Below are 26,626 nucleotides of genomic sequence, written 5' to 3'. Positions count from 1 at the left end.
TTTCATGTCAAATTTATTATTCCAAAATGACTATTTTAAACATTTATGCATTTTAATACAATCACTGGAAGTTCAAGTATAAAAAATAGTCATTTTGAAGACACCATTCCATTCTTGAGAATACTTAAATGTCTTGTGGTTTTAAGCCCTTCATCAAAACAATCAAATTAATTCTAGTTAGCACTGGACATATCTATCGGAGAGCAGTGTTGATATGTGATTGCTGCCAAATCACAAAATTAAAGCTTACTGTATGCTACACATAAGTTCATTACCCGCTGGTTATATGGAGGTACTGCTTGAGGGGATGCGCTTGAATACTCTAAGAGGGCTGTGTTCGCACTTTAAGAAAAACATTTAGACCTAAATGTCAAGATAAATGTCAAAATCTCTGTTATTGTTCTCATTCACAAGACCGGGTAATTGTAAGGCATATAGGTTTACGTGAGTTCAAACTGAAGTTCATTTGAGATTTATATATTCCAGGCGCATAAGAGACAGGTACTCCACTTTAAAGCGACGCAAGCAACTTTTTTCTGTTATTTAAAGCACAAGCGCAACATGGGAAATGAAACTTAAGAATATGTTTACGTTTACATCCAATAACATTTTTATCAATGAAGCCCCAGTAAAGCTTCATGCATGAATGAGGAATCAACAAACCCCAACACATCCCGTTTAGGTTGCTAAGCGCATATTGTTCAACCTATCATAGCAACAGCAGCAACAAAACATACAATATAATTATACGCTTTTGAGAGACACAGAATACAAAGCAGCATGGCCTTATTTTAACTGCTCAGTCACATGATGCTGAGGCAACAAACAATGTTTCAGATTTAGCAGTACGTATAAACATCACTAATAAAATTTACTAAGACTTTAGTGCGTTAAGAGACAAATAGGTTCCGGAAAATGGTTGATTCAGTGGGGTATTTTCTAAACATAATTACATGCATGAGGACAGCTGCAAAATATCATTTTAATATTGCTTCTGCAATTCCCTCTTGTGCATATCATACAGAAAAAATGACAGCACCCAAGTTTAAAGCTCAAGCACTTGTTAGTAAAGCACATCTGGTACGGGCGCTGCAATACAATGCACTTTACACAATAAAAGCAGGTTGTAAACTCAATATCGGTAAAACACTACTGCTATGCACCTGGAATGAAATATCAGACACTACTCCAAACAGGGGGAAAGAAGGGGAGCCTGCTCCATGCTTAACTGAGGAGACCCACAGACTACTGTGTGTGTGATGGTTGTATCAGACCAGGGCATTCAATGTGGAACTTATTGCTGTCTATGCATCATCTAAAACAGCGGCAACCATCCCTGTTCAAAATGACAATTTTTTATACTTGAACTTTCAGTGATTGTACTAAAATGTGCAAATGTTTAAAACAGTAATTTTGGAATAATAAATTTGACATTTTGTGATAGTGATATTCATGCATTCATTCTTGACACTTATTAACTTCAGAAATTTTTATTTTTTAATGCCATGGTTTACTGGATAATATCTGTCGAAAGAAAGAAAGATCCTAGCACGGTCGCTACATTGCGGAGCGCAACGCAGCCTCTCATCCGATATACACAGAGTGATGTATGAACGTGAACGAGTGCTGCAGCTGTACCTGCACGAGTCTTGCAGAGGGGGCAGCAGAGGGACTATGCTGCCTGGGGTGGGGTGTCCCATCGGGGCAGCAGAGGGTATGGGTCCAGCCACTGTATGACTGTGGGCGGACTGGTTTGTCGGGAACATGCCTGTGATGGCAAGATATGAATTCATTAATCATTATAAGGTGCAGGTAGAACACGATTACCTCACATCAAGGCTATTATTTTGATGACCCAAGGGCCAAACTGAAGTGTACTCTTGGTCCTTTGATCACTGAGATTTTGTTCAGATTCATCAAGAATTGCAGGTATGCATCTGCACAGTCTCAGCGTACCACCCACCACCCACAGAATAATAAGCAATAGCGTTGTGTGTTATCGGAACAACACGCATGTGCAGCACATCTTAGTTATATATTGTTTACTAAATAGTGTGTAGAAAATACTTGGCACATGTGCAATCATTTTCAAAAGAGTCTGGGCCCCAGCTGAAGAATGTGATGTCAGAGGTGGAAAATAGTTTCAGAAAATAAAAGCGACCCCTGTATTTTGTTCCATTCATCTGGAATTTTAATTAGCAAATTTCTTCAGCCAGGAGGCAGAACTAATTAGTGAAATCAGCTGGCTGAGTTCAAGGGTGGATAAAATACATGGCAGGACTTTTACTTACTGACCCCAGGACTCTCCACCTCTGTGTGCTGTACACAAACTACCATGAAGAGGTATGTGGCACTACTAAAGATGTTATTATTATTCTTATGTCTATGCATTTCTTACCTGGATATATGTCATGGGCAGGTCCTGGGGAGTGATCCAGCACGTTGCCCCCTGTCTCCAGGGGGGAGGAGCTCCGTTGCAGGGGCTGGATGGTGAGACAGTCTGTCAGCGCATCCTGGTCCATTTCTGAACTGGACCTCAACTAGAAAGGAAAGCAACAACAACGTTAATCACTGAATGCCATAAACTCTGACGGGAAAAACAAGCAACAGTGCAATCTACACTTCCATTCAAGATCTTTCATATCTTCCACAGATTTCCTGCCTCTGACAGAGAACCATATTTTAAAAAACAAGCCAAAAAACATCTGAAATACAGCACTCTTTATTTGGTATTCTTCATCATTTCAGAAGGACAGAGTCCCTTATACGCAGACTGGGCAACACTGGTAGCGATAAGCAATCAGAATAATCATCATAAACCACTGGTTAAACCTGAGCCAAGGGCTGTTGACTTTGCGGGATATTGGCTTCTACCTTCTGAGCAAATTCACATTAAAAAGGGCTTCACTGGGCTTCTGCTGGCTTATCCTGTTAAGGCGCTGTTCTAGTGAAGGGATCAAATCCAGATCATGCCAGTGCTGACTATGGCCAGCAGCCAACTTAAAAACAGTGGTGTGAAGCAATGGCTGATCACTTGCTTTGGATGGGGGCACATGACTGTCTGTGCTGTCCCAACTTGACAGCGGTGCTTGTTACCATGACCACTATATACACAAACACATATGAGTGACCATTCGGGGACAACAAAAAAAAGTAAAACGAAAATATGACTGATTTTATCCTAGTGACTCTCACTGATGATGTTGGTACTGGTGTTCAAGCTGATTTATTTAGCAAAATGTTAAAACTACAATAAATTAAACAGTAGGTCTCCCTGATAACCAAAAATACTTTTTTTGTAAATTGATATTGATGCTTAGATTCAATATATGCTCCGTTTTCTCCAGGAAATGTTTGGACAGCCAATTGAAGCAGAGTTTGTGGTCAGCTGAGGAACAGGCCAGCCCATTCTCAGTACTTCTCAGGTGGCAGTGTCTGCAGGTGTTTGCATTTTCATATCATTCAGTGGCCAGTTAAGGCCATGATTGCAAGACGTGATTGCAAGACAAGATTCTTTAGCCATTCAGCAACTTCCAACAAATCAATGGTGCTGAAACACACTGAAATTGGCAGGCACTGCCGCCCCCCAGGACTGGATTCTAAAACCTGCGCTGTCAATCAAAAATATGTGAACCCATGTAATGGCTGGCCAGTGAACGAGAGAGAGAGAGAGAGAGAGAGAGAGAGAAAAGAGGGAGAGAGAGATTGGGAGAGAAAGACAGAGAGAGATTAGGGGAGAGAGAGAGAGAGAGAGAGAGAGAGAGAGATATCTGACCTTCTTCCTGGTCTGCAGCTCTCTGGAGGAGTGGGCCTTCACGTGCTTGCGCAAGGAGCTGGGATCCGTGTAGCGCTTCGCACATCCAGGGATCTGGCACGTGTAGGGTTTCTGCACAACAGCAGATAAACAAGCACATGCAAACTCGTTAAACGTTTCTTACGCTTTTACCCCACGAGTTTGAACCCGGAGTGTGCATACACGTCAGCGCTCTCTGCAACCTCCACGGTCAGTTTGGAAGACGGTTTGCAGAGAAGCACGCCTGACTGTGTGTGTGTCGCAGGACTCACCGTGTCGAGGTGTGTGCGCTGGTGCTTGGCGCGGTCGCTGGAGTTGCTGAAGGCCTTGTTGCAGCCGGGGTGCTGGCACAGGTATGGCTTCTCCCCCGTGTGGCTGCGGAAATGGATCTTCAGGTTCTCCAGTCGAGAGAAGGCCTTCCGACACCCGTCAAACTGGGCGGGGGGAGAGGAGTGGAATCAAATTATCAAACTTAAAACAACTTTAGTAACATCAGAAAAACATTTTTCATTGAGGGAAAAGAAATAAGTAGTCATGTAGGCATGGAAAAAAATCCTTGCAATATCTTTCCTTTTTTGTTCCAAAACCAAAAGTTTTACTTCTGAAATCCAAAGTTTTCTTTGCAATTTTTATTTCTTTTCTGTCAATCAGAAAAATGTTGTTGTTACTAACGAGGTTCTGTTTGATACTTGTAACACAAATTTGTTTCTATAGAAAGGCAAAGAGCTCATTTAAAAAACATATTTCAAAAGCAGCACAGCACCTGAATACACAACTTTCGACTTGTCTTTATGTCAAAAATCCTATAGCAGAAGTCTCTTCACCACCTGATATGAAAGTAGGTCCAGATTCATCAACATGAAGGTTCATGACGAACATTGTTAAAAACCTCTGACAGCTCTTGCTACTTATTTTTGGAAACGCTATTGTTTCCTTGACCTATTTATCAGTTCTGTTGTAAAGAACATCTCTGCCTTGTCATTACGTTTATGTAATTTCCAAAGGATCCATAAGAAACTGCTGTAAAACTGCCAACTGCCATCACAGTATGACCATGTCACTTTTAGGAGATGCAGACCTGACCATCTAAAACTGCATGGTGATCCTCAAACCATACCTCCCTTTCTTTGGAAACTCTTTTGAAGTTTTGTTGTTGTATGATGAGGATTTTGTGAAATTTACCTTCGAGCAGATCACTCTTTTCCAAGACATCAACTTATTACATGTAGTCAAAATCAACGCTGCCTGCGACATAAAAAGCATGTCAACAGGGTCAAATTACTGTATCTTACACTGCACCTAGAAATAAATGCTCCTAAAGTGGAAACTCGCGTTTACAGATAAACGGATAAACAATATATCAGCCCTTTTCTGATGCTCATATAGAATGTATGAAGCTGAGCAGGGTTAGGGAAATGTCGGTATTATTAATGACTGGTTCACAAGCTGCATTGTGCGGAAGTATATACGCACATACATCTGCATGCTTAATCTACGTGCTTAATGATGATGTAGGGATTCTGGCAAGAAGGTGCAAGATCGGGACATTTTCCTCCATTTAATTTTTGAAATAATATTAGCGTTTTACAATTACTAAATACTACAAGATAAATGGCTGATTTCAATCCATTTGCACCACTTGCTGAAACAAAACTACATTTGTTATGTTGGTAGAGCCATGTGATGAAAACAAATTATTGTTATAATGACTCACAAATCTCCTTCTGTATAAGTGCGTGTGTGTACGTATGTGTGTGTGTGTGTATTAAGGTCTCTCATATTGTATACGACGGTGTTCAGCTTGTCTCTGGCACACAGCACCAACTGCACACTCTCTGCTTCCAGCTCTGTGGTCTCCCTCAGCCTTGTGAATCATTACATGGTGTTTATTTGGAGAGGACTGATGTCTGAGGACGGGATTAAGCTCCTGTTTGTTTAAGGAGGGCGAGAGAAAGCCTGAATCATTTCAAGTCTCTTCACGCACGGTAGTAGCACTTCCAAAGCTCAGTCCCTTCCCTTCTGAGTGTGAGCATCACTGATAAAAGGGTACACTTTTTTATTGTCAAGATATCATTTTTACTAAAAGAAAAGGCAGTTTTAACATTGCATTGACTTCCAACAGTCTCGGTCCAATTAAAACGAACTGTAAGACACCAATGGCTCGTTTTTGATTAAAACTATATTAGTACACACGTTTGTGTTTATATAATATTCTGTGAAAATGCTTTATTCATTTAAATGGACTAGTATCCATAAGGACACAAAGGTGGGCCTCATAGTCTGGCATTGAATCCGGTCTGTGCCACCGCAGCAGGCTGGTACCTGCGATGCGATGCTAACTCGGCCATGGCGTGGCCCAGAGTGCGCCTCGTTGCTCACTGGTCAGTCGCAGTCTGCTTGCTCAAACCGTGGAGGAGAAGCAGCTGTTTCGCGCTACGCGTTTTGGCGGAGAACACGCAGGCTGCTCGCCTGCACCGTCTCAAAATCAACAGCGAAATGAGGTCACGGCAAAGAGTGCGTGGCCAGGCGAGTAGCCCACGACCGCCCCTTCCAAACCGGGGAGGGAAAAGCATTAAAAATACGAATAAGCATTCAGATCAGGACCGCGAGGCAAGCAACGGACCGCAATCAGATGGACTAGCCGCCAGCTGCACGGTGCTGTGCCAACAGATCGCTCTTTCATATGCACTTTATTTAATAAAGCTAAGCCGGCCTTTAGCTTGCCTTAGAGACGGAGGGGGCTGAATAGGCGGGGACGTGGCCGCTGGGTGCGGGCTCGGTGTTGCAGACCCTGGCCGTGGCAGGCGTCCATGCGCAGAGGAACAAAGGCTGGGCTCGCCGTCTGCCAGCGGAGTCAGCCGGCTGCTTTCAGCCTCTCTTCATCCGCAGCCTATTACCGCTAAACATGAAGTGCTAGCCATTCTTGCAAGGAGTGGAGATTTGCTTTTATAGCCCCAAGGCGGCTACGGGTTGCTCTAATGCAAGCAGATCTGTAGCATCGGCCGACACGTAAAACAGCCGAAAATGAACCTGTCGAAGATGGCATGTATTTATTTGATGATGAATTCCATAAGGTTTTTTTTAAACGCATTTTATTACATTTTTTTATTTAAATTTTACCTTTCTCTTTCATTGGCCTATATTTTGTCTATTTTTAAACACACATCAGTGAAGCGCTTTCGGTGTAAGCCACTGTAGGAAAAGAGATTCATACGGTAAATAAAGTCATTTATTCTTAAAAACTGATTAAGGAATCTGCATTGCTGCTATCTGCTGACTGAATAAACCGAGACACAGGTAAGACGATTACCCCTCTCACATTACATGCTGACGTAGCACTACTGTGATGAAACAGTATCTGGTTCTATAGGCGGGGACCCACTACTCATACCAAACGGATCGTTCTTGATATTGATCAAGTATCTGGCGCACGCCACAAAGACTGCCACCGACATGCCACACGCTGAAAGAACACGGTCTGTGAATCTGAACAAAACACGTTACATCATTTCGATTCCTCCTCAGTGCGACGTTTCAAATGTAGAAGAGAAAACCCAAATTAAACGGCTTTGTGTGTTTTTTTAAAAGTCTCTGGCGCCAAATGAGAGTAGTTTTCCCTCCACACGGTGTGTGGGTGCCGCTGAAAATCTTGGCAGACCAGAAGAGTGACCAGGCCGGTATTCAGTGGCTCAGGCTGGACCAGAATTTCAAGCTGCTCATTGTGGAGGTAACTGATTGGATTAGCGTTGCCCCCGGGGTAGTGTTACAACTTAAGAGCAAGTGTGTGTGCCATTCATTCGATGAAAAGACATCCCAAAAAACGGCACAAACCTCTTCATCCTATACATTCTGTACACCTTAACAAATGAGATGCGCAAAGCTGCTTGAAGTTTGCACAATATAAAACCAACACTATATCGTGATCGTCTCAAAGACAGATCTGTCTCCTGACTCTTCAGTTGCCTCCTCATCTTCCTAAACAGCCTTCTTGGGATAGCCTGCAATCCCAGGTCAGCCTTGTTTTCAAGCCAATCCTGCGATGATGCTATGGACGTGTTTCCATGGTGAACATTGTAAAGGTAACTTACCCTACTACATTTACTTGACAATATTACCAAAAACAACATTAGAGCACTTTTATAATGGTCCATTTGCTTTCCCTTCCTATAATTGATATATTAAGGTAGATTAATCAAAAGCTAAATGCAATAAATATTCTGAAACTAACAAACATGTAACAACAGGATCTTCATGCTGCAATCACAGCACCTTGATGTCAAAATAAATCTGATAAAGCAAGCCAGTTAACTGCATTTTAATAGTGCGGAATGCTTTAAAAAGGTGTAAGATGTTGCCCCACACACACACACACACACACACACACACACGCATATAAACCTTTCTATTCGGCTGACAAGTAGCCATCTATCCTCTCCATCATGCACCATGCAGTGGCGAACAGGGTCAAACAGGTAGGCTAACAATATGTGCCATTTGTGAGCACTAACACATGTATAAGGAAAGATGCAGAGATACAGTGGAAGTTTGCTCACTGCCTACAAGTCTTGCTGTACAGGTCTGGCACCATTTGTATGGACAGAAAGTGCCAAGGACAAAGGGCAGCTTCAGTGACCTAAATAAGCTAATGTTTCATGAGCAAAACTGTCTACAATGATGTCAGCATTGAATTCCGAGGGAATGACATCACCACTTAAGGCACAGGCAGCCAGGTGGTGGCCGAACAGCCAACTAAATGACTTTGCAATTGTATTTCCTTTTGTTTTCAGTAATAACCTGTATTCTCTATTGATTAACACGCATATTAACAACTGAACTATATGCAACACATTTCTAGGGCTTGGTCTCTACAAAGTTAATTCAGATGTGGTAGACTGATTTTTAAAGGTCTAACAGCGATGTCCAACCTGCACTCTAGTTACTACATGTAGCCACTCTCACCAAACCTGTAAGACCTAGAGAGGTCTGTAAGATGTAACCCACCAGCTAACAGCACTTCCTGCACACACAGCAGCATCAGAAAGATCACAGTCACACTATGCTAAATCGTAGCGCCCAATCTGGCTTTGTACACATTAAACAGGGGTGAGATATCAAAGAATGCAGTGGAGTCAGCAGTCAGCGAGTATTAGAGAGACGCCTGACTACATTCCTCATCACAGCGCCCCCTGTGGTGCTAGAAATGGCTCTGCAGCCGCCAAGGTTGTAAACTTTTATTAAGGGAACAACCACAAAGAGACAAACATCCCTCATGCTCTTTAGAGGACTGACTCTGTGCCTGGAAGGGGCTGTGCTTGGTACCCGGCTCTGTTCTAGTGGTTATTCCGCATATCCCTCATGCCTGTCAACAGGAGAGAATTCTTTCTCTAGTGTATCCATGGTAACTCAAGAGCACTGCTGCTTTAGTGCTTTAAACAAGTGCCCTTAAAACGTAACTGAAATGTAACATCGAAACTTCAACTCCAGTGACCTTTATTTATCAAATGTTCACACGTGATTTTTTTGTTCATTTTATTTCTTAACAGACCAAACACATCTCTTCACGGGAAGCATGAGATGATTATAGCAATGAATACACCCCAGACCTGGCATGGAAATTGTTTATGTGTTTGTACTGACACAGCAGGATCTTCTAAAATTTCTGTTGTATATAGATTACCAAAACACATACAACTGCTGTGTATGACACTAATTGAGGTCCTGTATGATCGTTGTTAATGTTAAATCAAGTCAAATTTGACATATAGGGTACATATACGCATTGATTATGATGTACAAAATGTACACAGATTTTATTTGCTCCACCAATCGCATTCTGTGCATGAAGTTGAATTACATCATAGGCCAAAATTTATTTTATCCAATGTACAAGAATCCTGTGCCTGAAATTTAGCCAGTAGCAAACATCACCCCACCCCTTAGGTCACTTAAGTCCCTGCCAAAGATACCTCAACAATGGCCCCTCTCAATGTCACTAAGGTCTGCTCATGTCTAATCCTGCTAGCCAAGCATTTTTATACATGCATGCTGGGATACTCTTTGTTTAATTATTGAATGAGCCACGCTTCTGTAGTAGCCTCTGATTTGCATATAGTTACTGTCTCTCGTTTACTGAAGCATTCTCTTTTTGTTCTGTTTTACAGGGTTTATCAGATATTAACTATGTCAATGTTAGGATCTTTTATTAATCATTTGTTTGACCAGACAAGATTATCACAGTTCTGGAATATTTCTCATTCCTGGCATGGTCCAGGAAGCCTAACCTCAGGGACCAATAAAAATGTAAGAGCAGCCAGGACATGTTGCGGCACGCTCAGTGTGTCTATGTGAGCATGATGTGCCTCAAAGTCAGTTTAACACCAACGTGACACGTTCTGGTATCTGTCAGCCATTGTTCTGTGCATTTGCAGTCAATCATCCTTGAGATAATGTCCAAAGAAGGACTTCAGCAACTGTGTTGACCGGCTATCAGGTTCTCTGAACCAAGGCAGTTAACGGCATGCAGTTTTATTATTTTTTGGCAGGGTGATGACTCTGAATATTTTCCTCCTTAGTGTACGATTACATGGTGCACCAAACCATCCAATGATTTAAGCCTCCATGGAAACAGGTCTGGTTCCGAGTAATAAGTAAGTGTTTAGAGCAAAAGGTTGACCACAAGTATGTGCACTGTTAATGATTGACAGTTTCAGAGCAATGAAATGAAGCGAGGATTGGGAATTTTTGGTCTCTACTCATTTTAGTAGTATGTTAAGTTTTCTCCAGTTTGGATGAGGAGTCCGCCTTGTGCCCTGTGCACCTCAAACTAAAAAGATAATATATGTGCAATGGTTTTTTAAAGGCCCCAAATACCAGCAGTCTACATCACCAGTATGACTCAGCCAGTGTAGAACCCTACCTGAGCTCAGTCTCCAGTGTGCCAGTGTAGAACCCTAACTGAGCTCAGTCTCCAGTGTAGAACCCTACCTGAGCTCAGCCTCCAGTGTAGAACCCTACCTGAGCTCAGTCTCCAGTGTAGAACCCTACCTGAGCTCAGTCTCCAGTGTGCCAGTGTAGAACCCTAACTGAGCTCAGTCTCCAGTGTAGAACCCTACCTGAGCTCAGTTTCCAGTGTAGACCCCTACCTGAGCTCAGTTTCCAGTGTAGAACCCTACCTGAGCTCAGTCTCCGGCATAGAACCCTACCTGAGCTCAGTCTCTGGCGTAGAACCCTACCTGAGCTCAGTCTCCAGTGTAGAACCCTACCTGAGCTCAGCCTCCAGTGTAGAACCCTACCTGAGCTCAGTCTCCGGCGTAGAACCCTACCTGAACTCAGTCTCCAGTGTAGAACCCTACCTGACCTCAGTTTCCAGTGTAGAACCCTACCTGAGCTCAGTCTCCGGCGTAGAACCCTACCTGAGCTCAGTCTCCGGCGTAGAACCCTACCTGACCTCAGTCTCCAGTGTAGAACCCTACCTGAGCTCAGCCTCCAGTGTAGAACCCTACCTGAGCTCAGTCTCCTGTGTAGAACCCTACCTGACCTCAGTCTCCAGTGTAGAACCCTACCTGAGCTCAGTCTCCAGTGTAGAACCCTACCTGAGCTCAGTCTCCGGCATAGAACCCTACCTGAGCTCAGTCTCCAGTGTAGAATCCCACCTCACTAACTCACCAGCCAGCACAGAACAGAATGGCTAGTATTAGCTGAAACAGAGCCAACGCTTCAGTCCAAAACAGGACCCTTCATTAGTGGACACGAGCCCAGCCCCTCTCATCATCAGGCTTGACTGCTGTGACAGCTCTCTGCCTCAGTATGTGCACTGTGGCAGGAAGCAAGGCTGAGTGCATGCCAGGCCTTGGCCACAATGCCTTTGTCCCAAATTAATAACGACATCATTGAGTCAACTCCCATGTCAATTACCGCAGGCCTTCGCTAATTAGCCCACGGCCTGCGCTAAAAGAAAAAGACTCTGACTGATGACGTTATATTTTCTCCTCGTAAATCCTCCCAAATTAGCAAGCGCCGCAGCGCACAATGAGATTAGTACTGTACTTTAAACTGCTGTTTTAAAAATATGTCTGAATTGTGCGTTTCCCCCCCCCCCCCACTGGCAGCTGGCCCACTGTGGTCAAGTCTAAAAAGCACTACATCACTCATAGACTCTTACACTTTGGCAGCGACTCGCAGCAGACAGAAGTTACAGCTCAATACTCAGTGACCCCCTGCAGCTCTGGAGCACCACGGGCATCACACAGACCACAGGGATCCATATTAGGACCAATTCGTTGTTATATGTTACTCATTGATCAAATAATCCAGAAGAATTGCATGTCTTCTCACTTTTATCCAAATTATACAAAACTATATTTGTTTCTGTTTTTCATAAATGACTGTGATATAAAAATGTCAGTTTGATTAACTGACAGGTCAACTGCAAAAAAAGAAGTAAAACATGCTACTAGGTACGATGCAACATACCTTATTCACACAAGTTTGGGTGTTATAATTCCCAATTCCCATTCACGTAAAAGCATTTGTAGTAACATTTGATTTAAAGCCGTGTTTTTAGCTACATATTGAGGCATCCCAAGTGTACAGGAATGTATTTAGGAACTACATTTAGGTGTTTTCTCTCATTTCAAGACACAGAAAAAGGTATACCCTCATCTACTCACGACCTGACTACTGTAATGGCCTTTACTCAAGTCTGAATGGCGATACACTATTTGGCCTCCTGTTGATTCAAGCCCGGACTTGAACACCCCGAGGGTCTCTGCTAGCGCTGCAAGACCTGACAAGCTTCTCCACGCACTGACAATTATCTTCCGGGCATCCAATCAGAATTCACCATTAGATGATTCACATCTATAGACTTCTTGTTTTGCTTACAGAACTTTTTAGCTCACCGTTATTCAAGTTTATGAATTTGAATCCCTCAATCAATTAAACCCCTCAACAAATCGCTCTTTACCGCCTGAACAGATTGGGTGTCTAAAATCTTGTAAGTCTACACTTGTAATTTTTTTGCATTTCTTATCTGGAACCATTCACTTTTTTTGCATTTCTTATCTGGAACCATCATTTTCTGCCCTTCTTTGTCATTTCTCAAGAGCTTTTATATCTCGTACTCCTAAAACAGTATGTATAACAGTAAATATAGCATATGAGTGTCTATTTCAGAGAAACTGAATGTTGCTGGCTAAAACTTGCTGGCTAGAAGGATACACAGGCCAGGACTGCGAGATTACATCAACAATCTCTGAACAGCCAGGCTAAGTGATGCATTCACTCAAAGGGAAGGTGGAAAGCTTTCTGATTGGCCACTACACAGTGGCATTCTTGGGACTGTGGGAGGAAACCCATGTGGGCACCGGGTGAACATGCACACAGAAAGGCCCCAAGCCAAGATTCGAACCCACAAACTTCTTGTTGAGCCCTCGTTTCCCATTCATTCCTAATTCACCAAGATGACATTCATAGCTAATACTTCTTGCCTCATGTTACCAACTTAATCGAGCCACATCCCAGATTCCTCCATGCCCCCAGCTCCCCTCCCCCACGCCCCCCGCGTACCGTGCACTTGTTGGGCTTCTCTCCGGAGTGGACCCTCATGTGGATGAGGAGCTTGTAGCGGGCGTTGAAGGGCTTGTGTCTGCGTGGGCACCCCGCCCACAGGCAAGTGAAGTCCTCGCCCTTGCGCTGGTCGATGTGCAGCTTCTCTATGTGCCTCACCAGGGCCTCCTGCTGGTCGTAGGCAGCGTTGCAGTCCATCCAGCGGCAGCAGTGCCCCCTGCTGGAGTCCCTGGGCTCCGCCTCCGGCTCCTCCTCCAGCAGAGGACAGGGAGGGAGGGGCTGCAGCTCGGAACCGAGCCCGGGGGGCAGCAGCAGGTCGGACGCGGGCATCTGAGGGCACTCCAGGAAGCCATTTTGGGGCCTCCGCAGGTGCTGGTGGGAGTGGTACGGCGGTGGGGGACCCTGGGGAGGCGCGGGGGTGGGCGTCCTGGCGACAGGCAGTTCCCGTCGGTGAGGCGAACCCGGCGGGAAGCCCTTGGGGAGCGCGCTCGGTAGCTCCGGAGAGGACGACGGGGGCGGAGCGCAATGCTGGTGCTGGACCACCATGTTGACCAGCTGCGCCCTGCTCTCCAGCGCCCCCCTCAGCTCGAGCCTCTGCATGCGCAGGCAGTCGTCCTCGGGGGCGGGCAGGGCCAGCGGCGGGCCGGGCAAGGCGGGGGCGCAGGGGCTGAGGCAGCCGGGGGTGGCCAGGGGGATGCAGCTCCCCCGCACGCCCAGGAAGTGTCCGTACACCTCGGGCTGCAGGGGCGAGAGGGCGGGGCGCGAGGCCGGGGAGTGCAGCGAGCCGTTGATGTAGGCCACCAGCGACGTGGGGGAGGTGCGGATGACCGAGTTGAAGTCGATGGCCATGCCGTCGGACAGTGGGGACATGGAGAGCGCCCGTTTCTTCGAGCGGGCCGAGTGGCGGGGGCTGGGCACCAGGGACCCTCCGACCACGTCCCCGCTGAAGAGGTAGGAGGGCAGGGAGGCCGAGTTGGAGATGCTGGTGGCCCCGGACCTGCCGCTTCCCGGGCGGACGCCCAACCGCTCAGCGTCCCCGCTCCCCTGGCTGGAGTTCTGCTGGCTAGGCAGGGGGGGCAGCACGCGGTACCCATAAGGCCATTCCTGACGGCCGCTCTCTGCCAAGCTCAGGGTGGTGGACGCCAAGGACTCCCTGGACAGCACTGACCTACAGCCAGAAACGCAGGAACTGCTTTTAATTCTGATTAAATGATACACCCACAGCCCTATCCAACCCTATCAGATAGACCCTATCAGAAGCCCAACTGCTCTTGAAACTACTACTCTACGTCTTCAGAAATGGGCAGAACACACATCTTCAGATTGCATCTTGGTTCCCTCTGATCTACATCCCACAGCACTTGTATTTTATGCACTCAATTCAAGTGGTTTTGGTTTTTTATGTTTTTATGGCTTGCTATGGATGTTATCGGTGTGTATTTATGATCTGTATCATGGTTCTAGCTTGGCATAGTTAACTTAAATTTAGTGCCGCAATGATGGGCATTTGCATTTGGTAGGCTGGTAAAGTTGTTACTGTTTCTCATATAAAACCCTGATGGACGCATTTACGTTCTCTCACATAATTCACTCGGGATAAGTCCGCTAAATGAATGCATGTAACGTAATTGAGCGGAGGAGTGTTTCGGTGAAACCTCTCTTCCTCCTCCTCCTCCAGTTCTGGAGAAGTGGGACGACCTTTATGTTTGTTCAGTGGCGCTCTTGGCGCTTTATAAGGCCGGTGACATTTCATTTCAGAAGCTGCACTCATTAACTTCCCACATACTTCACATTCCTTAGACATTCCTCAGAGCTCTCACTTGGCTATAAAAAAAATAAAGATTAATCAATGACAGACATTAATGTCTTCAGGTAATTGAATCATCATTTGCCTGACCCTTTTCAGGAAAACAGTGTTATGAAAAAAAAGCTGCAGGTGTAATATAAGCCACGCCCTCTCTCTCGATTTAAGGCGCTTGACGTTGTGATGTACAGGTACAGTAACTTCAGCAAGGCTGTCTGATATTTGAACTGGGCTTGTATTTCCAGAAATCAGAGATAATACATTCAGTTTTAACACATGGTCAAACCACTTCTCAGCTTTACAAACAGGCTATGGTGAAGATTATCATTGAAAATGAACTACGTAGAAAAAAAGGATGTTCTAATGGGATTCATATATATTGCACGTTTGCTTATTAGTTAACCAACATACTACTATAAAACCAGAGTAGCCATTTCCAGAATAAGCCTACTGCAATGTATCTAGCAATTTCAATCAATAAAATTCAAATTATTAAAATGTGTTAATTTTGACATAACATTTCATGTTACGAACAAATCACAGTTTTGAATAACGTCCATTCCCAATGTGTTTGCATCAAACAAGTTCTAATGCATTCTTTCCCCAGGCATTTCAACCATGCCCAAGTGTGTTGAGAGCTCTCGTTCAACGTGGAAGCCATAAGCAACAACGCTGGGGGCTTCTACTAAACGCCTGTAGCAGCTGCCATGTCAGCACACATCCATTAAGCGTACACCTAGAGGATAGCTGTGACATGAGACCAAGGCTAGCAACAGAGTTCTGTACCAGACTGAGCCATTTCAGGCAGCACTACACAGCTTCACAGCAAATCAACAGAGAGAAAATCAACGCATGGATCACAATCTTATTCCATCAAGTCAGAATCATAGAATGGCAAAAATGATCTGACTTTCACCGACCTATTCTGAAAGCAGACATGAGACATGAGACAAGCCTTACATGCTGCACATGCCTACATAGAAATACTGTGGAAATAAATAAATAAAACAAAACAAACCTTTAATCACCAAGCTTAAAAAATACAGATTCAAACAACCTTTTTGAAGCAGAAGCAATAATAGGACCATCTTTCACAACTGCACTATTTACATTTTTAGCATGTAGCAAACACTCTCATCCAGAGTAACCTACAAAGTCTACTCTCCTTATATACAATCCATTCATACAGCTGGATATTTACTGAAGTGATTCAGGTTAAGCGCTTTGCTCAAGAGAACAATGGCAGTGTCTCACCTTGGAATTGAACCCTCAATCTCGCAGTTGCAAGCCCAGTTACCTAACAATTATATACATGGCACAAAAACAGACATCACATATCTACAATTGTGCCCTGTGGCACTTTCTGCACCAAGCAGGAAAAGCGCTCTACACACAAATACAGTTATTATTATTATTATTATTAGTAGTAGTAGTAGTAGTAGCAGCAGTAGTAGTATAATTAAAAGCTAGTCAGAAGAGAGTCCATATTGCAGCTGACCTGGCGATCAATTCTATACACAAATAAAGTTACTATTATTATTATGTTATTATTATTTTTTTTAGTAGTAGTAGTAGTAGTAGTAGTAGTAGTAGTAGTAGTAGTATTAAAAGCTAGTCAGAAGAGAGTCCATATTGCAGCTGACCTGGTGATAAATTCTATACACAAATAAAGTTACTATTATTATTGTTGTTATTATTATTATTTGTAGTAGTAGTAGTATTAAAAGCTAGTCAGAAGAGAGTCCATATTGCAGCTGACCTGGCGATCAATTATATACACAAATAAAGTTACTATTATTATTATTATGATTATTATTATTATTATTGTTATTATTATTCAAAGCTAATCAGAAGAAAGAGAGTCCATATTGCAGCTGACCTGGCGTCGGTGTAGGGCAGTGCCAGGTCCCCGGGGTGCGGGGGGCAGTGTGGGGCGCGGGGACCTGCGATGCTGGCCTGGCCAGGCTGGAGGGGCACCGCGCCGTGCCCCAGCATGGGGCTGTTGGTCACCATCAGGTTTGCAGCCGCGCCATAGCGCCCTAACATCCGGCAGCAGGGTCCCAGAGACAGGCTACCTGCCAGGGGGCGGAGGAGGAGGAGAAGAGAACGTTTAAAGCCAGCCGCTACTGTGCGATCCGCCTCCCCCTAAAGGTCTGAGGAACGAAACTCCGAAGTATGGTCCTGAGGGAACGGCAACAGTTACAATAGCTTTCACTGCAATAAAAAGCAAAATGTCGGACTGAAAAAAATATACCTGTAAAGTGCTGAACGGCAAATATGTGCTTCACCTCCAAACGCGGCAGCGCCAGGTGAAACGTTAATGATTAAGACCCCAATGTTGAAATATCAAAAACCACCTACCCAGTTCTTTCCTTATTAATTTACATCAACAGGGTTAATGTTAAACCTGCAGGGACTAGGAGGACTTGGCATACGGACCCTGCATTGAGTCTCGCAGACTGACTTTGGAAAAACTAGATAAACACACAGCGCACACTTCATACACACTGAAAATGTTACATTTTACAAAGAAGGGAAAGATATAGAGAAAATGAAAAAGGAAAAAAAATCACTCTTATTCAACAGACAGATAAATAGTAGTAGTAGTAGTAGTAATGGTAATAGTAGTATTAGCAGTAGTAGTAGTAGTAATAGTAGTAGTAACTGTAGTAGTACTGAGGCTCAGACCGGCTATGAGGAACTAATCATTCTACTGACTGCATCAACAATCATATGATACTAGCTCATTATGAATTTTTTAACCATACATGTTATAAGCTGCCTCGGTAGCACTGGTTATGAATAACAAACTAAGTAAATATTAAGTAAAAATATAAACACTCTTGAGAGATTCCATTACATTTACAGGAACATTTATGCACACAAAAAATGTCCTTTTTATTTATTATTGATTTGCATAGCCATATTTTGTGCGACAGTCACAAAATTTGACATACTGTCCTAAAGAATTATTGCTAATCTTGTACAAATTATGAGTGACAGAGAGATTCTAAAACACAGTTAGGAACACCATCCATTTGTCAATAGTCAAGTTCTCTTTATGGACTAAAACAATGAGTTAAAAAACGTGAGATACAGACACAGAAGGATTTAGCGGGAAAGGGAGAGCGACATTATTTCCATTTGTATCAGACCCAGAACGGTCTGATTTCTTCAAAGTCTGAGCACCCTTGAAACAGTTGTCTTCGACAAATAGGACACCGACAAAAAAAGTCGTCCTTTTTATTTCGACTGTAAAAGAAAAACACATGAATACGCATGAACACAAATCCGCGTAACAAACCTGTGATTCTGAGACACTTTCTGCTCTGTTAATTACCGAAGAGCTTTTTTTTCCACCCCCTTCTTTTAGCCTCCACGGTTCATTTTGAACAAGCTTTCTGCTTGGTTAAATATCAATAAATATTGGAGAAAAGGCTGGGCGGAGACATGGCAGGAGCTGCCGGGGCCATATTGAAGTGAAGTGAAGTATGAAGGCTGGGGTGTGTGTGTGAATCAGCCATGCAGTTGGGCAGGACCCATCGCCCCATCGAGCTCTACGGTCTCTACAGAAGAGCTCCCAATGCCTGGCCCCCCTACAGAACATCTATAGTGGGGTTCACTTACTTTTTTGTTAGTTATTTATTTATTTATTCATTTTACAGTAGACGAAACAATTTCATTGATTTTCATTTTAAAGACCCAGAAAGAAGACAGTATTCAAAAAAACACAATAGCTTAAAGCAAAGCAAACAAACAAAAATGATTCCATTATCGTTATCAACAAGCATACATTTGCATACATACAAACACACACACACACACACACACACACACACACACACACACACACATATATATACGTATATATATATAGGCATATAAACAGAAGAGGCCGCTTGTTTGGAATATGTATGTATATGTATATGTAATGTATAGAAGTAACAGCCAAAATAAAGGACGCACAAACATAAAGTGTCTTGATAAAAGCACTGTGCTGCCAGAACAGCTTCAGTGTGCCTTGGCTCTACAAGTTTCCACAGTTCTGCGGAGTGCCACATATGCACTCAACAGTTTGTTGGGAGCATGGTGTAGGATCACTCCCGTGACCAAACATGTTTTTTTCTCCTGTGCTCAGTACACCCTATCTGTGTGCTTTGCACCTTTTCACTCACAAACATAAAAACACAAGGGGCTTATGCACTGCAACTCGGGCATAGCATCTCTCTCTGTGAAATTCTCGACAGATTGTTCTTGACGAGACTGCCTGGAGATTAATATGTGCAGTCAACGGACTCCGCAGTCAGTTGCTCCTCGGTTTTGCCTTGCATCTCAAACCAAATGCTCGGACCTTATGAGAGAGAAGCATGTGCTTTCAAGGTCAGTTGCCCTGGTGGCTGATGTCACATCACCTCAGCGACGGTTCTTTGTGTAACATCAGCAAGTTGAGCAGCCTTAGACACTGATGCTCCTGGTCTAACAATCACCCCTCTTTCAAAGTCCCTAAGACCTCTTTTCTAGCCATAGTAGCCAAAATCATTTCTATGCTACAGCATGTCGATGCTTTACCCTAACACAACCATAATGCCATTTGCCTGAATTTAAGGAATTTGGGGATTCGGGGATTCAGGCACAGTATTTTGATATTAGTGTTTCCTTTATTTTGGCCATGGTCTCCCTCTGGCAATACATATATACATGTCTATATATACATAATATATACGTCACACACACATACAGGGCACGTACAGGATAAAACAATGGAAACACCAAACAATATATGAATATCAGGTAACTAATAAGGACTAGAGCCACACTTCATTTTCAGAACAGCTTCAGTCCTTCTTGGAATCCTGTCACACAACTTCTGAACTGCGTGTAATGGGATACATGACCATTCTTCCAGAGGGCCTCCAGGTTTTTGAGGGATGAAGAAGGTAGAAATCTAGAAATCTATCTCCACTCTGCTCTCCAAAACTTTCCGCAACTGTTCACTGATGATCTGATGCTTGTGGAGGTCATGGAAGGCATTTGACTTCTTCCTAGTGTTCGTGAAACTTGGTTAAGCAGTGTGTTTGTGGGTTTATCATCTTTTAATATGGGGACATCATGAGGGAACAGTGTTCGGGCCTGGACTTGTAAAATAGCCTCGTATTCCTTAGCAACCATGTAGAGCCATTATCGGACTCAATGACTCCCATGAGATCGCTACTCATACCAGTACAGATCCACCACCATGCTTAACAGTTAACAAGAGACATTATGGGTTGAAGGCTTCCTTTGGCTTAACTCAAATGTAAATCCACCAAGATGTACGAAACACTGCTCAAGACAAGTCCATTTTAGATTTTTCCACCGCTCTGTGCCCCTTTTGCACTAGCCTGAGATACGAGTGAATTCAGAATGGTGGCCCTGCCAAAAATACCAACTCTGTGAAGCTCACAACATTTAACACTCACAACAGTTTTTGATGAAACTAGGTCACAGAGGTTCAAGTCCGTGGTCATTTTGAAGCTGCAGTTAAGGGTTTAGCAGCTATGGGGTTTATCAGCTATCCTGTTACGTGTCCGTATGTCCCTGTCGAAGACTTGTGACCACTGCTTCTCTTGGCAGGTGCAGTTTGTTCATGTTTGACATATGTTGTCATACTTTTAGACACTGTTACCCTTCAGGCACTGAGTATTTGGCCTCTTTAAAAAACTTTACCTCATTTTGCTTTGGAAACTTATGGGAATGGTAGAGCAAAATGTGTTTATTTATTTACTTTTTGCTTAAGGCATTTGGACTTGAGATCACAAGCTGAGACAGAAGTACAGACAATCCTTTTTTATTTAAGGGCATTGCATACATATTTTACCATTTCACAGAAACCGATGTTTTTATGTTGAATCCCCCATTTTCAACTGTTCTAAAATTCTGCAAATGAATAATTTAAATATGTGCACCATTTTTAAAAGCCTGTCTTGCTCAAGTACTCATAACAGGATCCTGTGGGAAACAAATAATGGGTCTAACAATGCCCCAGACACAATGTTACATGGATCATTTTTAATTTTTAAAATCCATTCCATTCAATAAAAATGACTTGTAAATGTATTATTATTATTATTATTATTATTATTGCTAATGTATAAATAACCATGCATCTAATACATTGGTTAATGTATTTGTTAACGACTAACTATATTTCATGCTTAATTAATGTATTCGTATATCACTAACTCATGTCAAGAACTACATTAGTTAATGCCAATTCAAGTGTTACCGAAAAATGTACACATTTTTTAAAATTAACATTAAATGTAATTCAGTTTTGTATTAATTTATAAACACTACAAATCTGCAAGTGTGCATTGACCTTTGACCCTCCTTCCATATGTTATGTGAGTCCCAGACAAGAAAAATACATGGTACGTTCTACAGTTGCCAAGCAACGGCTTACCTGTGACGCTGCTGCCTGAAAACTGTGACTGGAGCTCCGGAGTGGTGCAGGAGGTGTCGGGAACAGGAAGAGAGGGGGCCTGTTTCCGCGGCAGCTGAGGGACGCTGAGCATGTTCAGGTCCTTTCCGTTGGTCAGCAGCTTTTTCCTAAGGCCCAGGGCAGGGAGCAGGGCGGGGTTTGTACGGGTCCCGCAGCCGGGTGACGGCGAGGTCACGGCAATGGTGGGCCCGGGCGTGGCGCAGTGGGACGGGGAGCACTCGTGCACCCTGATGGGGGGCACCTCCTGGCCAGAGATCAGGCTCAGGGACAGGGGCAGGCTGGAGGGGGACACCCCGTTCATATCCACCGCAGCTGCTGCTCTCACTGGGAGTCCTCTTTAAAACTGCATCTTCTCCAGGACGTCTGATCATCAGCAGCCTGCATACTGGTGCAGATAAATCATTACATTTACTCACTTAGCAGCACTCTCATCCAGAGCCACTTGCACTGTTTCACTGTTTTCAAACATCATATTCAATACATACAGCTGGATATTTACTGAGTAATTAACAGTAGTCAGGAAATAAAGCTGTTTCACACATGGACACAAAAATGATCTAACTTATAACCCAAACCAAACTAAAAAAAAAACTGGATATACATGGGAGGTACATGTTTTACTGAAGACACTTTTACGCAAACAAGGGAATGTACCGACTCACTGATCAAACTTCAGGGAGAAGTCATAATTCATAAACAAGGAAATGCATGAAAATAAATAAAAACAGAAATATAGAATTGATAGATACAAAACAAAAATCTAAAGTAAGGACGAATGCAGCTTGGAAAATAATTGATATATAATCTCGATATAATTTGGGTCCACTCTGCTCCCTGCTGTTCCTTGTGTTAACAGGAAGGTCAATGATGCCCAGCTAATGCAGGAAGTGCGAACAGAACCCTGTCAGGTGCGTGTGAATTCAATAGTTTCCTTATCCGGACCAACATTACATATTACTCCATCATGGCTGAAAGACCTGAACCCCATGCTGCCAGCCAAGCCATAAATAGCTGTTACGTATCATCCAACACAAGGTAAGATAACGTCAGCATGTTCATGGTGTTTGTTCTTCAAACAAAAATGCACAAATCATTAACGTTAATCACCTCTTGTATTGTTAAAGGAGGCAGTCAGTGTTTACCTATCATGTGTCCTAAACAAACCATTTCAGTGTTTTGTTTGTTTTGATAAATCTGTATGATCGGAACAGGACACCGTAGATTCACATTTCCATAACAGCAGAAAAGAAGCAAAACAAGCTTATATATTACACGCCACAAGTTGCACTTTAATGTGCCACTCCGGACACTTTTGAGTGGCAACTTGCGGTTTGAAAATGTCTGATATGGTGTTAGATACCATCTAGTCTGTAGGTAAACAGTGCACTAGGTACAATTCAGTCAGGAAAATGGCTTGCATTATCGGGCCGAATGGCCTGTTCTCGTCATTATGACACCTTACGCTATGTTTTGCATAAAAATCCAAATGGAAAAGTTGGCCCACTCAGCTTTGGCTGCCGGCTGCATGACGAGTCAAGTGGATTTGGAATTCTGAATTTCTCCTCAACTTGGGAGAGGGTTAGACAAGCATATGCTCCCCTTGAAATGGTCACCCACTCCTTGTCTTTACTGTCTGGTCCATCAGTTATTAAGTCAGAGGAAGAAACTTACTGTGCAGTATTGTGCCCATGCAGACTGCGGGTGTTCAATTAAGACTAGGGGCCACTGATGCCTAATGAGTCAGACACATCCCACTGACCGGCACTACAGCCAAACAAGCTCCGCCCTGCCCCAGTCAACACTGGTACAGCCAGGTCTGTTTTGGTCACTGGAACTGTACTTCAACAGATAAAACCAGACCAGCGTTTCAGTGTGTTTACTGTGTCCAGCTGTACTACCACCATCTAATTGATGCATCATCTCCCTACATTTAGCTAAATTTAGAATATAAAGAGCTGGTCATCAAGAGACCACCACAGTGCATTGAGATGTAGGCTACAAAAAATGAAACGCTTAGGCAGCCACCTAAGACATTTCATTGCAGGAAAAACCCTGGAAACAGCACCATAACAAATACCAGACTATAGGGCACATCCACACACTGAAACAGTGTCTTAACAGATACCAGACCAGGGGGCCATCCACACAGTGGAACAGTGTCTTAACAAATACCTGACTATGGGGCCCATCCACACACTGGAACAGTGTCTCAGCAGATACCAGACCATGGGGCCCATCCACATGCTGAAACAGTGCCTCCATGCCATGACCCAGCCCTACACCCTAACCCGTGATTTATGCTCTGCTGCCCCCAGGTGCCTATCTCTTCCCTCCCTGCGGTGGCCTAGTCATCACTCCATCCGGCCTCAACTCTCCTCACTTCTGGCTTTCCATTGGTGGAACAACCAGCCCACCTCAGTCATAACAGTCCATCCATACCTTCCATCGCAACCTGAAGACATATCTTTACAATAAATATACCCCCCCCCTCCACCCTGATTCCCATTCCACTCTTCCACATCTACCCCATACCCTATATTCCCCTATTCCAAAATATCCTTGCTCAACCTTCGCTTCCACATGTCAATTCTAGTATGCAAGTAATTCTCTCTCACATTTGCACTCCATGTCCCTGCAAAGTCTACTTCCATGTCCATTTTGAGATTCTGAAATCAACAAATCTAACAAATGATTCAGTATCTCACTATAACCTTCAGTATGACGGCTAAATTTATTGTGTGTTTACATGATGAAGTTCTTGTTCGGCTGGTTACTGTTCCATCAGAGTTCCACCAGAGTTCCAGTGCTACCCAAGACATGCACACTGCCTGCCTTGAGTTCATGGCACACCCAACCCCCTAGCGGTAACAAAAACGAACAACACTACGCATGAAGAGGAACCATTAAATAATCTATCATAAATCATAACATGAAAAACGCATACCACTGCAGAATTTCAATATAGGCGACATCATTTTGAAAGCAGCATTCAAGGTAAGGTTAAGGGAAGCAAACGCCATTAATAGTATTGTTCAAGTTCACTGTAACCAACGTCGATATCAGATCAAGATTATTAGTTATTTATTTGTAGTTATTTATTATACATATTAGTTAAGGCGGCCTGTGCTGTGAAGTTGGATTCCATAATTAACGAAAACTGCTTTCCATGCAGTAAGAAAGAAAATAAATTATAGATATCATGGAATAAATGTTTATTTTGTAACTTTTTAAACGGGTGGGCTAACCAGCAATCATAGCCTAGATAATACATGATTAATGTTGCAAAATGCTCTAAATCTCTGTTACTGTTTCATTTGTTTTAAAATGCCATTCCAGAATTTTTATAAACAATACAGCTGCATTTTTGAATACCTACATTCTGATAAGTTGGCAGAAATCGTGGATTTAATTACCATAATTACGAATTTCAAATAAGAGCCCCTATACTCACCATGCCGCGAATAGGACTGTTAATGGCAAAAGTTATCGTAGCAACTTCGTGTAAATGCATGACGCTATTCTTGTCATTTGGCCCCCAAGGACATATCAGACAATGAGCTATGAAAGAATAGGGCATGCCTACATATAAATTATGAAAAATAATTGCTTGTTTATTAAGTTTATGTAAACGGTTTGAACAGAGGTAGGCCTTCGTCAACGATGCATGGATTTCGCTTTTTGAAAAACCGACACTATTCTAAACAAGCCTGGGTATTCAGGCTCTATCTTATGAATTGATAGGCTACTTGCATTTTACCTCTGGATGTAAAAACGCGTATTAAATCATGACAGCTCGCTTATCTATATAGGTCAGTCAGTTATATTTATTATCTCTATTACTGACAAAAAGTTGGCTAGTCGCGATATGTTTATGACAAACGTACGCTACTCACCTGGTAACCATTATATCCTCGACAGAAACTGGACTTGAATCATGTGCAGTGTATCAACAAAGTTGAAATGTCAAAACGATTTGTAGATTCGGGAATGAGAAGACGCAGGGTACCTTCACCGTGTGAGTTCTTAAAACATTGTAAAGCCCTTCTCTAAATCCAGATATTAGCTGCATATCTAGCCAACTTCTACGCGTTCTACATTGTCTCCATATCAACGCTTTCCTCTGATTCTGTTTTCGGTAACCCCGTGGGTTTTGATGGGAAATCTCAGTCGCTACAGCCCTGTCCGCATTTGTGAGCCTCGGAGAATATGCGCGTTCTGCTCATTGCCTCGAGGGCGGGTATTAATAATGAGATCCTATTTAGTCATTTATAAACTTCGTGTAGCCTGTGTGACTAGTGTTGGAGCATTGTGTTCCGTTTAGAATGTTATTTTCATTCCTGAGGATCACACTCATGCATAAAGCCTCAATCAACAGTCTTTGTAGGAATACCAGTGGGAAAGATGCAGAACTCTGATAAAGGCATAAACTGGCAGGCTTTTTGGTTTGATTCAGTTAGAGTTGGTATTAAAGTATTCATAGCAAGAAACAGTACTGCAGAAATAACATTTTAAAGCATCATTTGCTGGTTTTTTGGTGGACCATGCATATTCTTCCAATTTTCATATTTCCTGTTTTGCTGTAAAACATATTTTTGACATTGTCTCTGTAAAATGTGCTATACAAATACAATTGAATAAATATTTTTAGACTTTGCAAAATACTTTTGCCTTACTAAAATGGAAAGACATTGAAATAATAATTTAAAATACAGGTATTTTTGAACATTCAAAATCCGTTAACCATTGCCTGGCAGGATATGAAAAAACTGAAAATGTTGGCCTCTTTGTCACTATGGGATGTAGCTGTTCTCCCTCCTCCAATCACCAATGCAACACAAGAATTGAAATTGCACACATGCCATTGCTTACTTTGAGGTTCAGGCTAGAAACTTAATGTATTATTTTATCCCCTTTTTAATGCCTATTTGACTACTTTCCCCAGCAAACTCAATGCAGATGATTTACTCTTGATCTTTACATC

The 26,626-nt window shown here is 43.0% G+C and overlaps 1 protein-coding gene across 4 annotated transcripts in view; it reads right to left on the bottom strand.

Moving 5' to 3' along the window:
* Window positions 1-25,865, bottom strand: part of LOC118212195 (zinc finger protein GLIS3-like) — a 32,875-nt gene extending 7,010 nt beyond the window's left edge. For 2 of the 4 annotated variants that reach the window (XM_035389863.1, XM_035389864.1), the window contains exons 1-8: window positions 25,539-25,865; window positions 21,607-22,030; window positions 17,044-17,239; window positions 13,361-14,528; window positions 4,066-4,227; window positions 3,776-3,886; window positions 2,399-2,540; window positions 1,639-1,768 (exon numbers count right to left, since the gene is read on the bottom strand). In XM_035389863.1, the coding sequence (XP_035245754.1) occupies window positions 1,639-1,768; window positions 2,399-2,540; window positions 3,776-3,886; window positions 4,066-4,227; window positions 13,361-14,528; window positions 17,044-17,239; window positions 21,607-21,946 (2,249 nt within the window). In that variant the 5' untranslated portion in view covers window positions 21,947-22,030; window positions 25,539-25,865. Of the gene's footprint in view, window positions 1-1,638; window positions 1,769-2,398; window positions 2,541-3,775; window positions 3,887-4,065; window positions 4,228-13,360; window positions 14,529-17,043; window positions 17,240-17,418; window positions 17,481-18,468; window positions 18,538-21,606; window positions 22,031-25,538 lie in introns of those variants that run through there. The other 2 variants (XM_035389865.1, XM_035389867.1) reach the window with 2 other exon arrangements.
* Window positions 25,866-26,626: the final 761 nt, after the last annotated feature.

This window comes from Anguilla anguilla, chromosome 14, assembly GCF_013347855.1.
Source record: "Anguilla anguilla isolate fAngAng1 chromosome 14, fAngAng1.pri, whole genome shotgun sequence".
NCBI lineage: Eukaryota > Metazoa > Chordata > Actinopteri > Anguilliformes > Anguillidae > Anguilla > Anguilla anguilla.
Note: the sequence above shows the minus strand (reverse complement) of the source record. Positions and strands in the feature narration are given on the sequence as shown.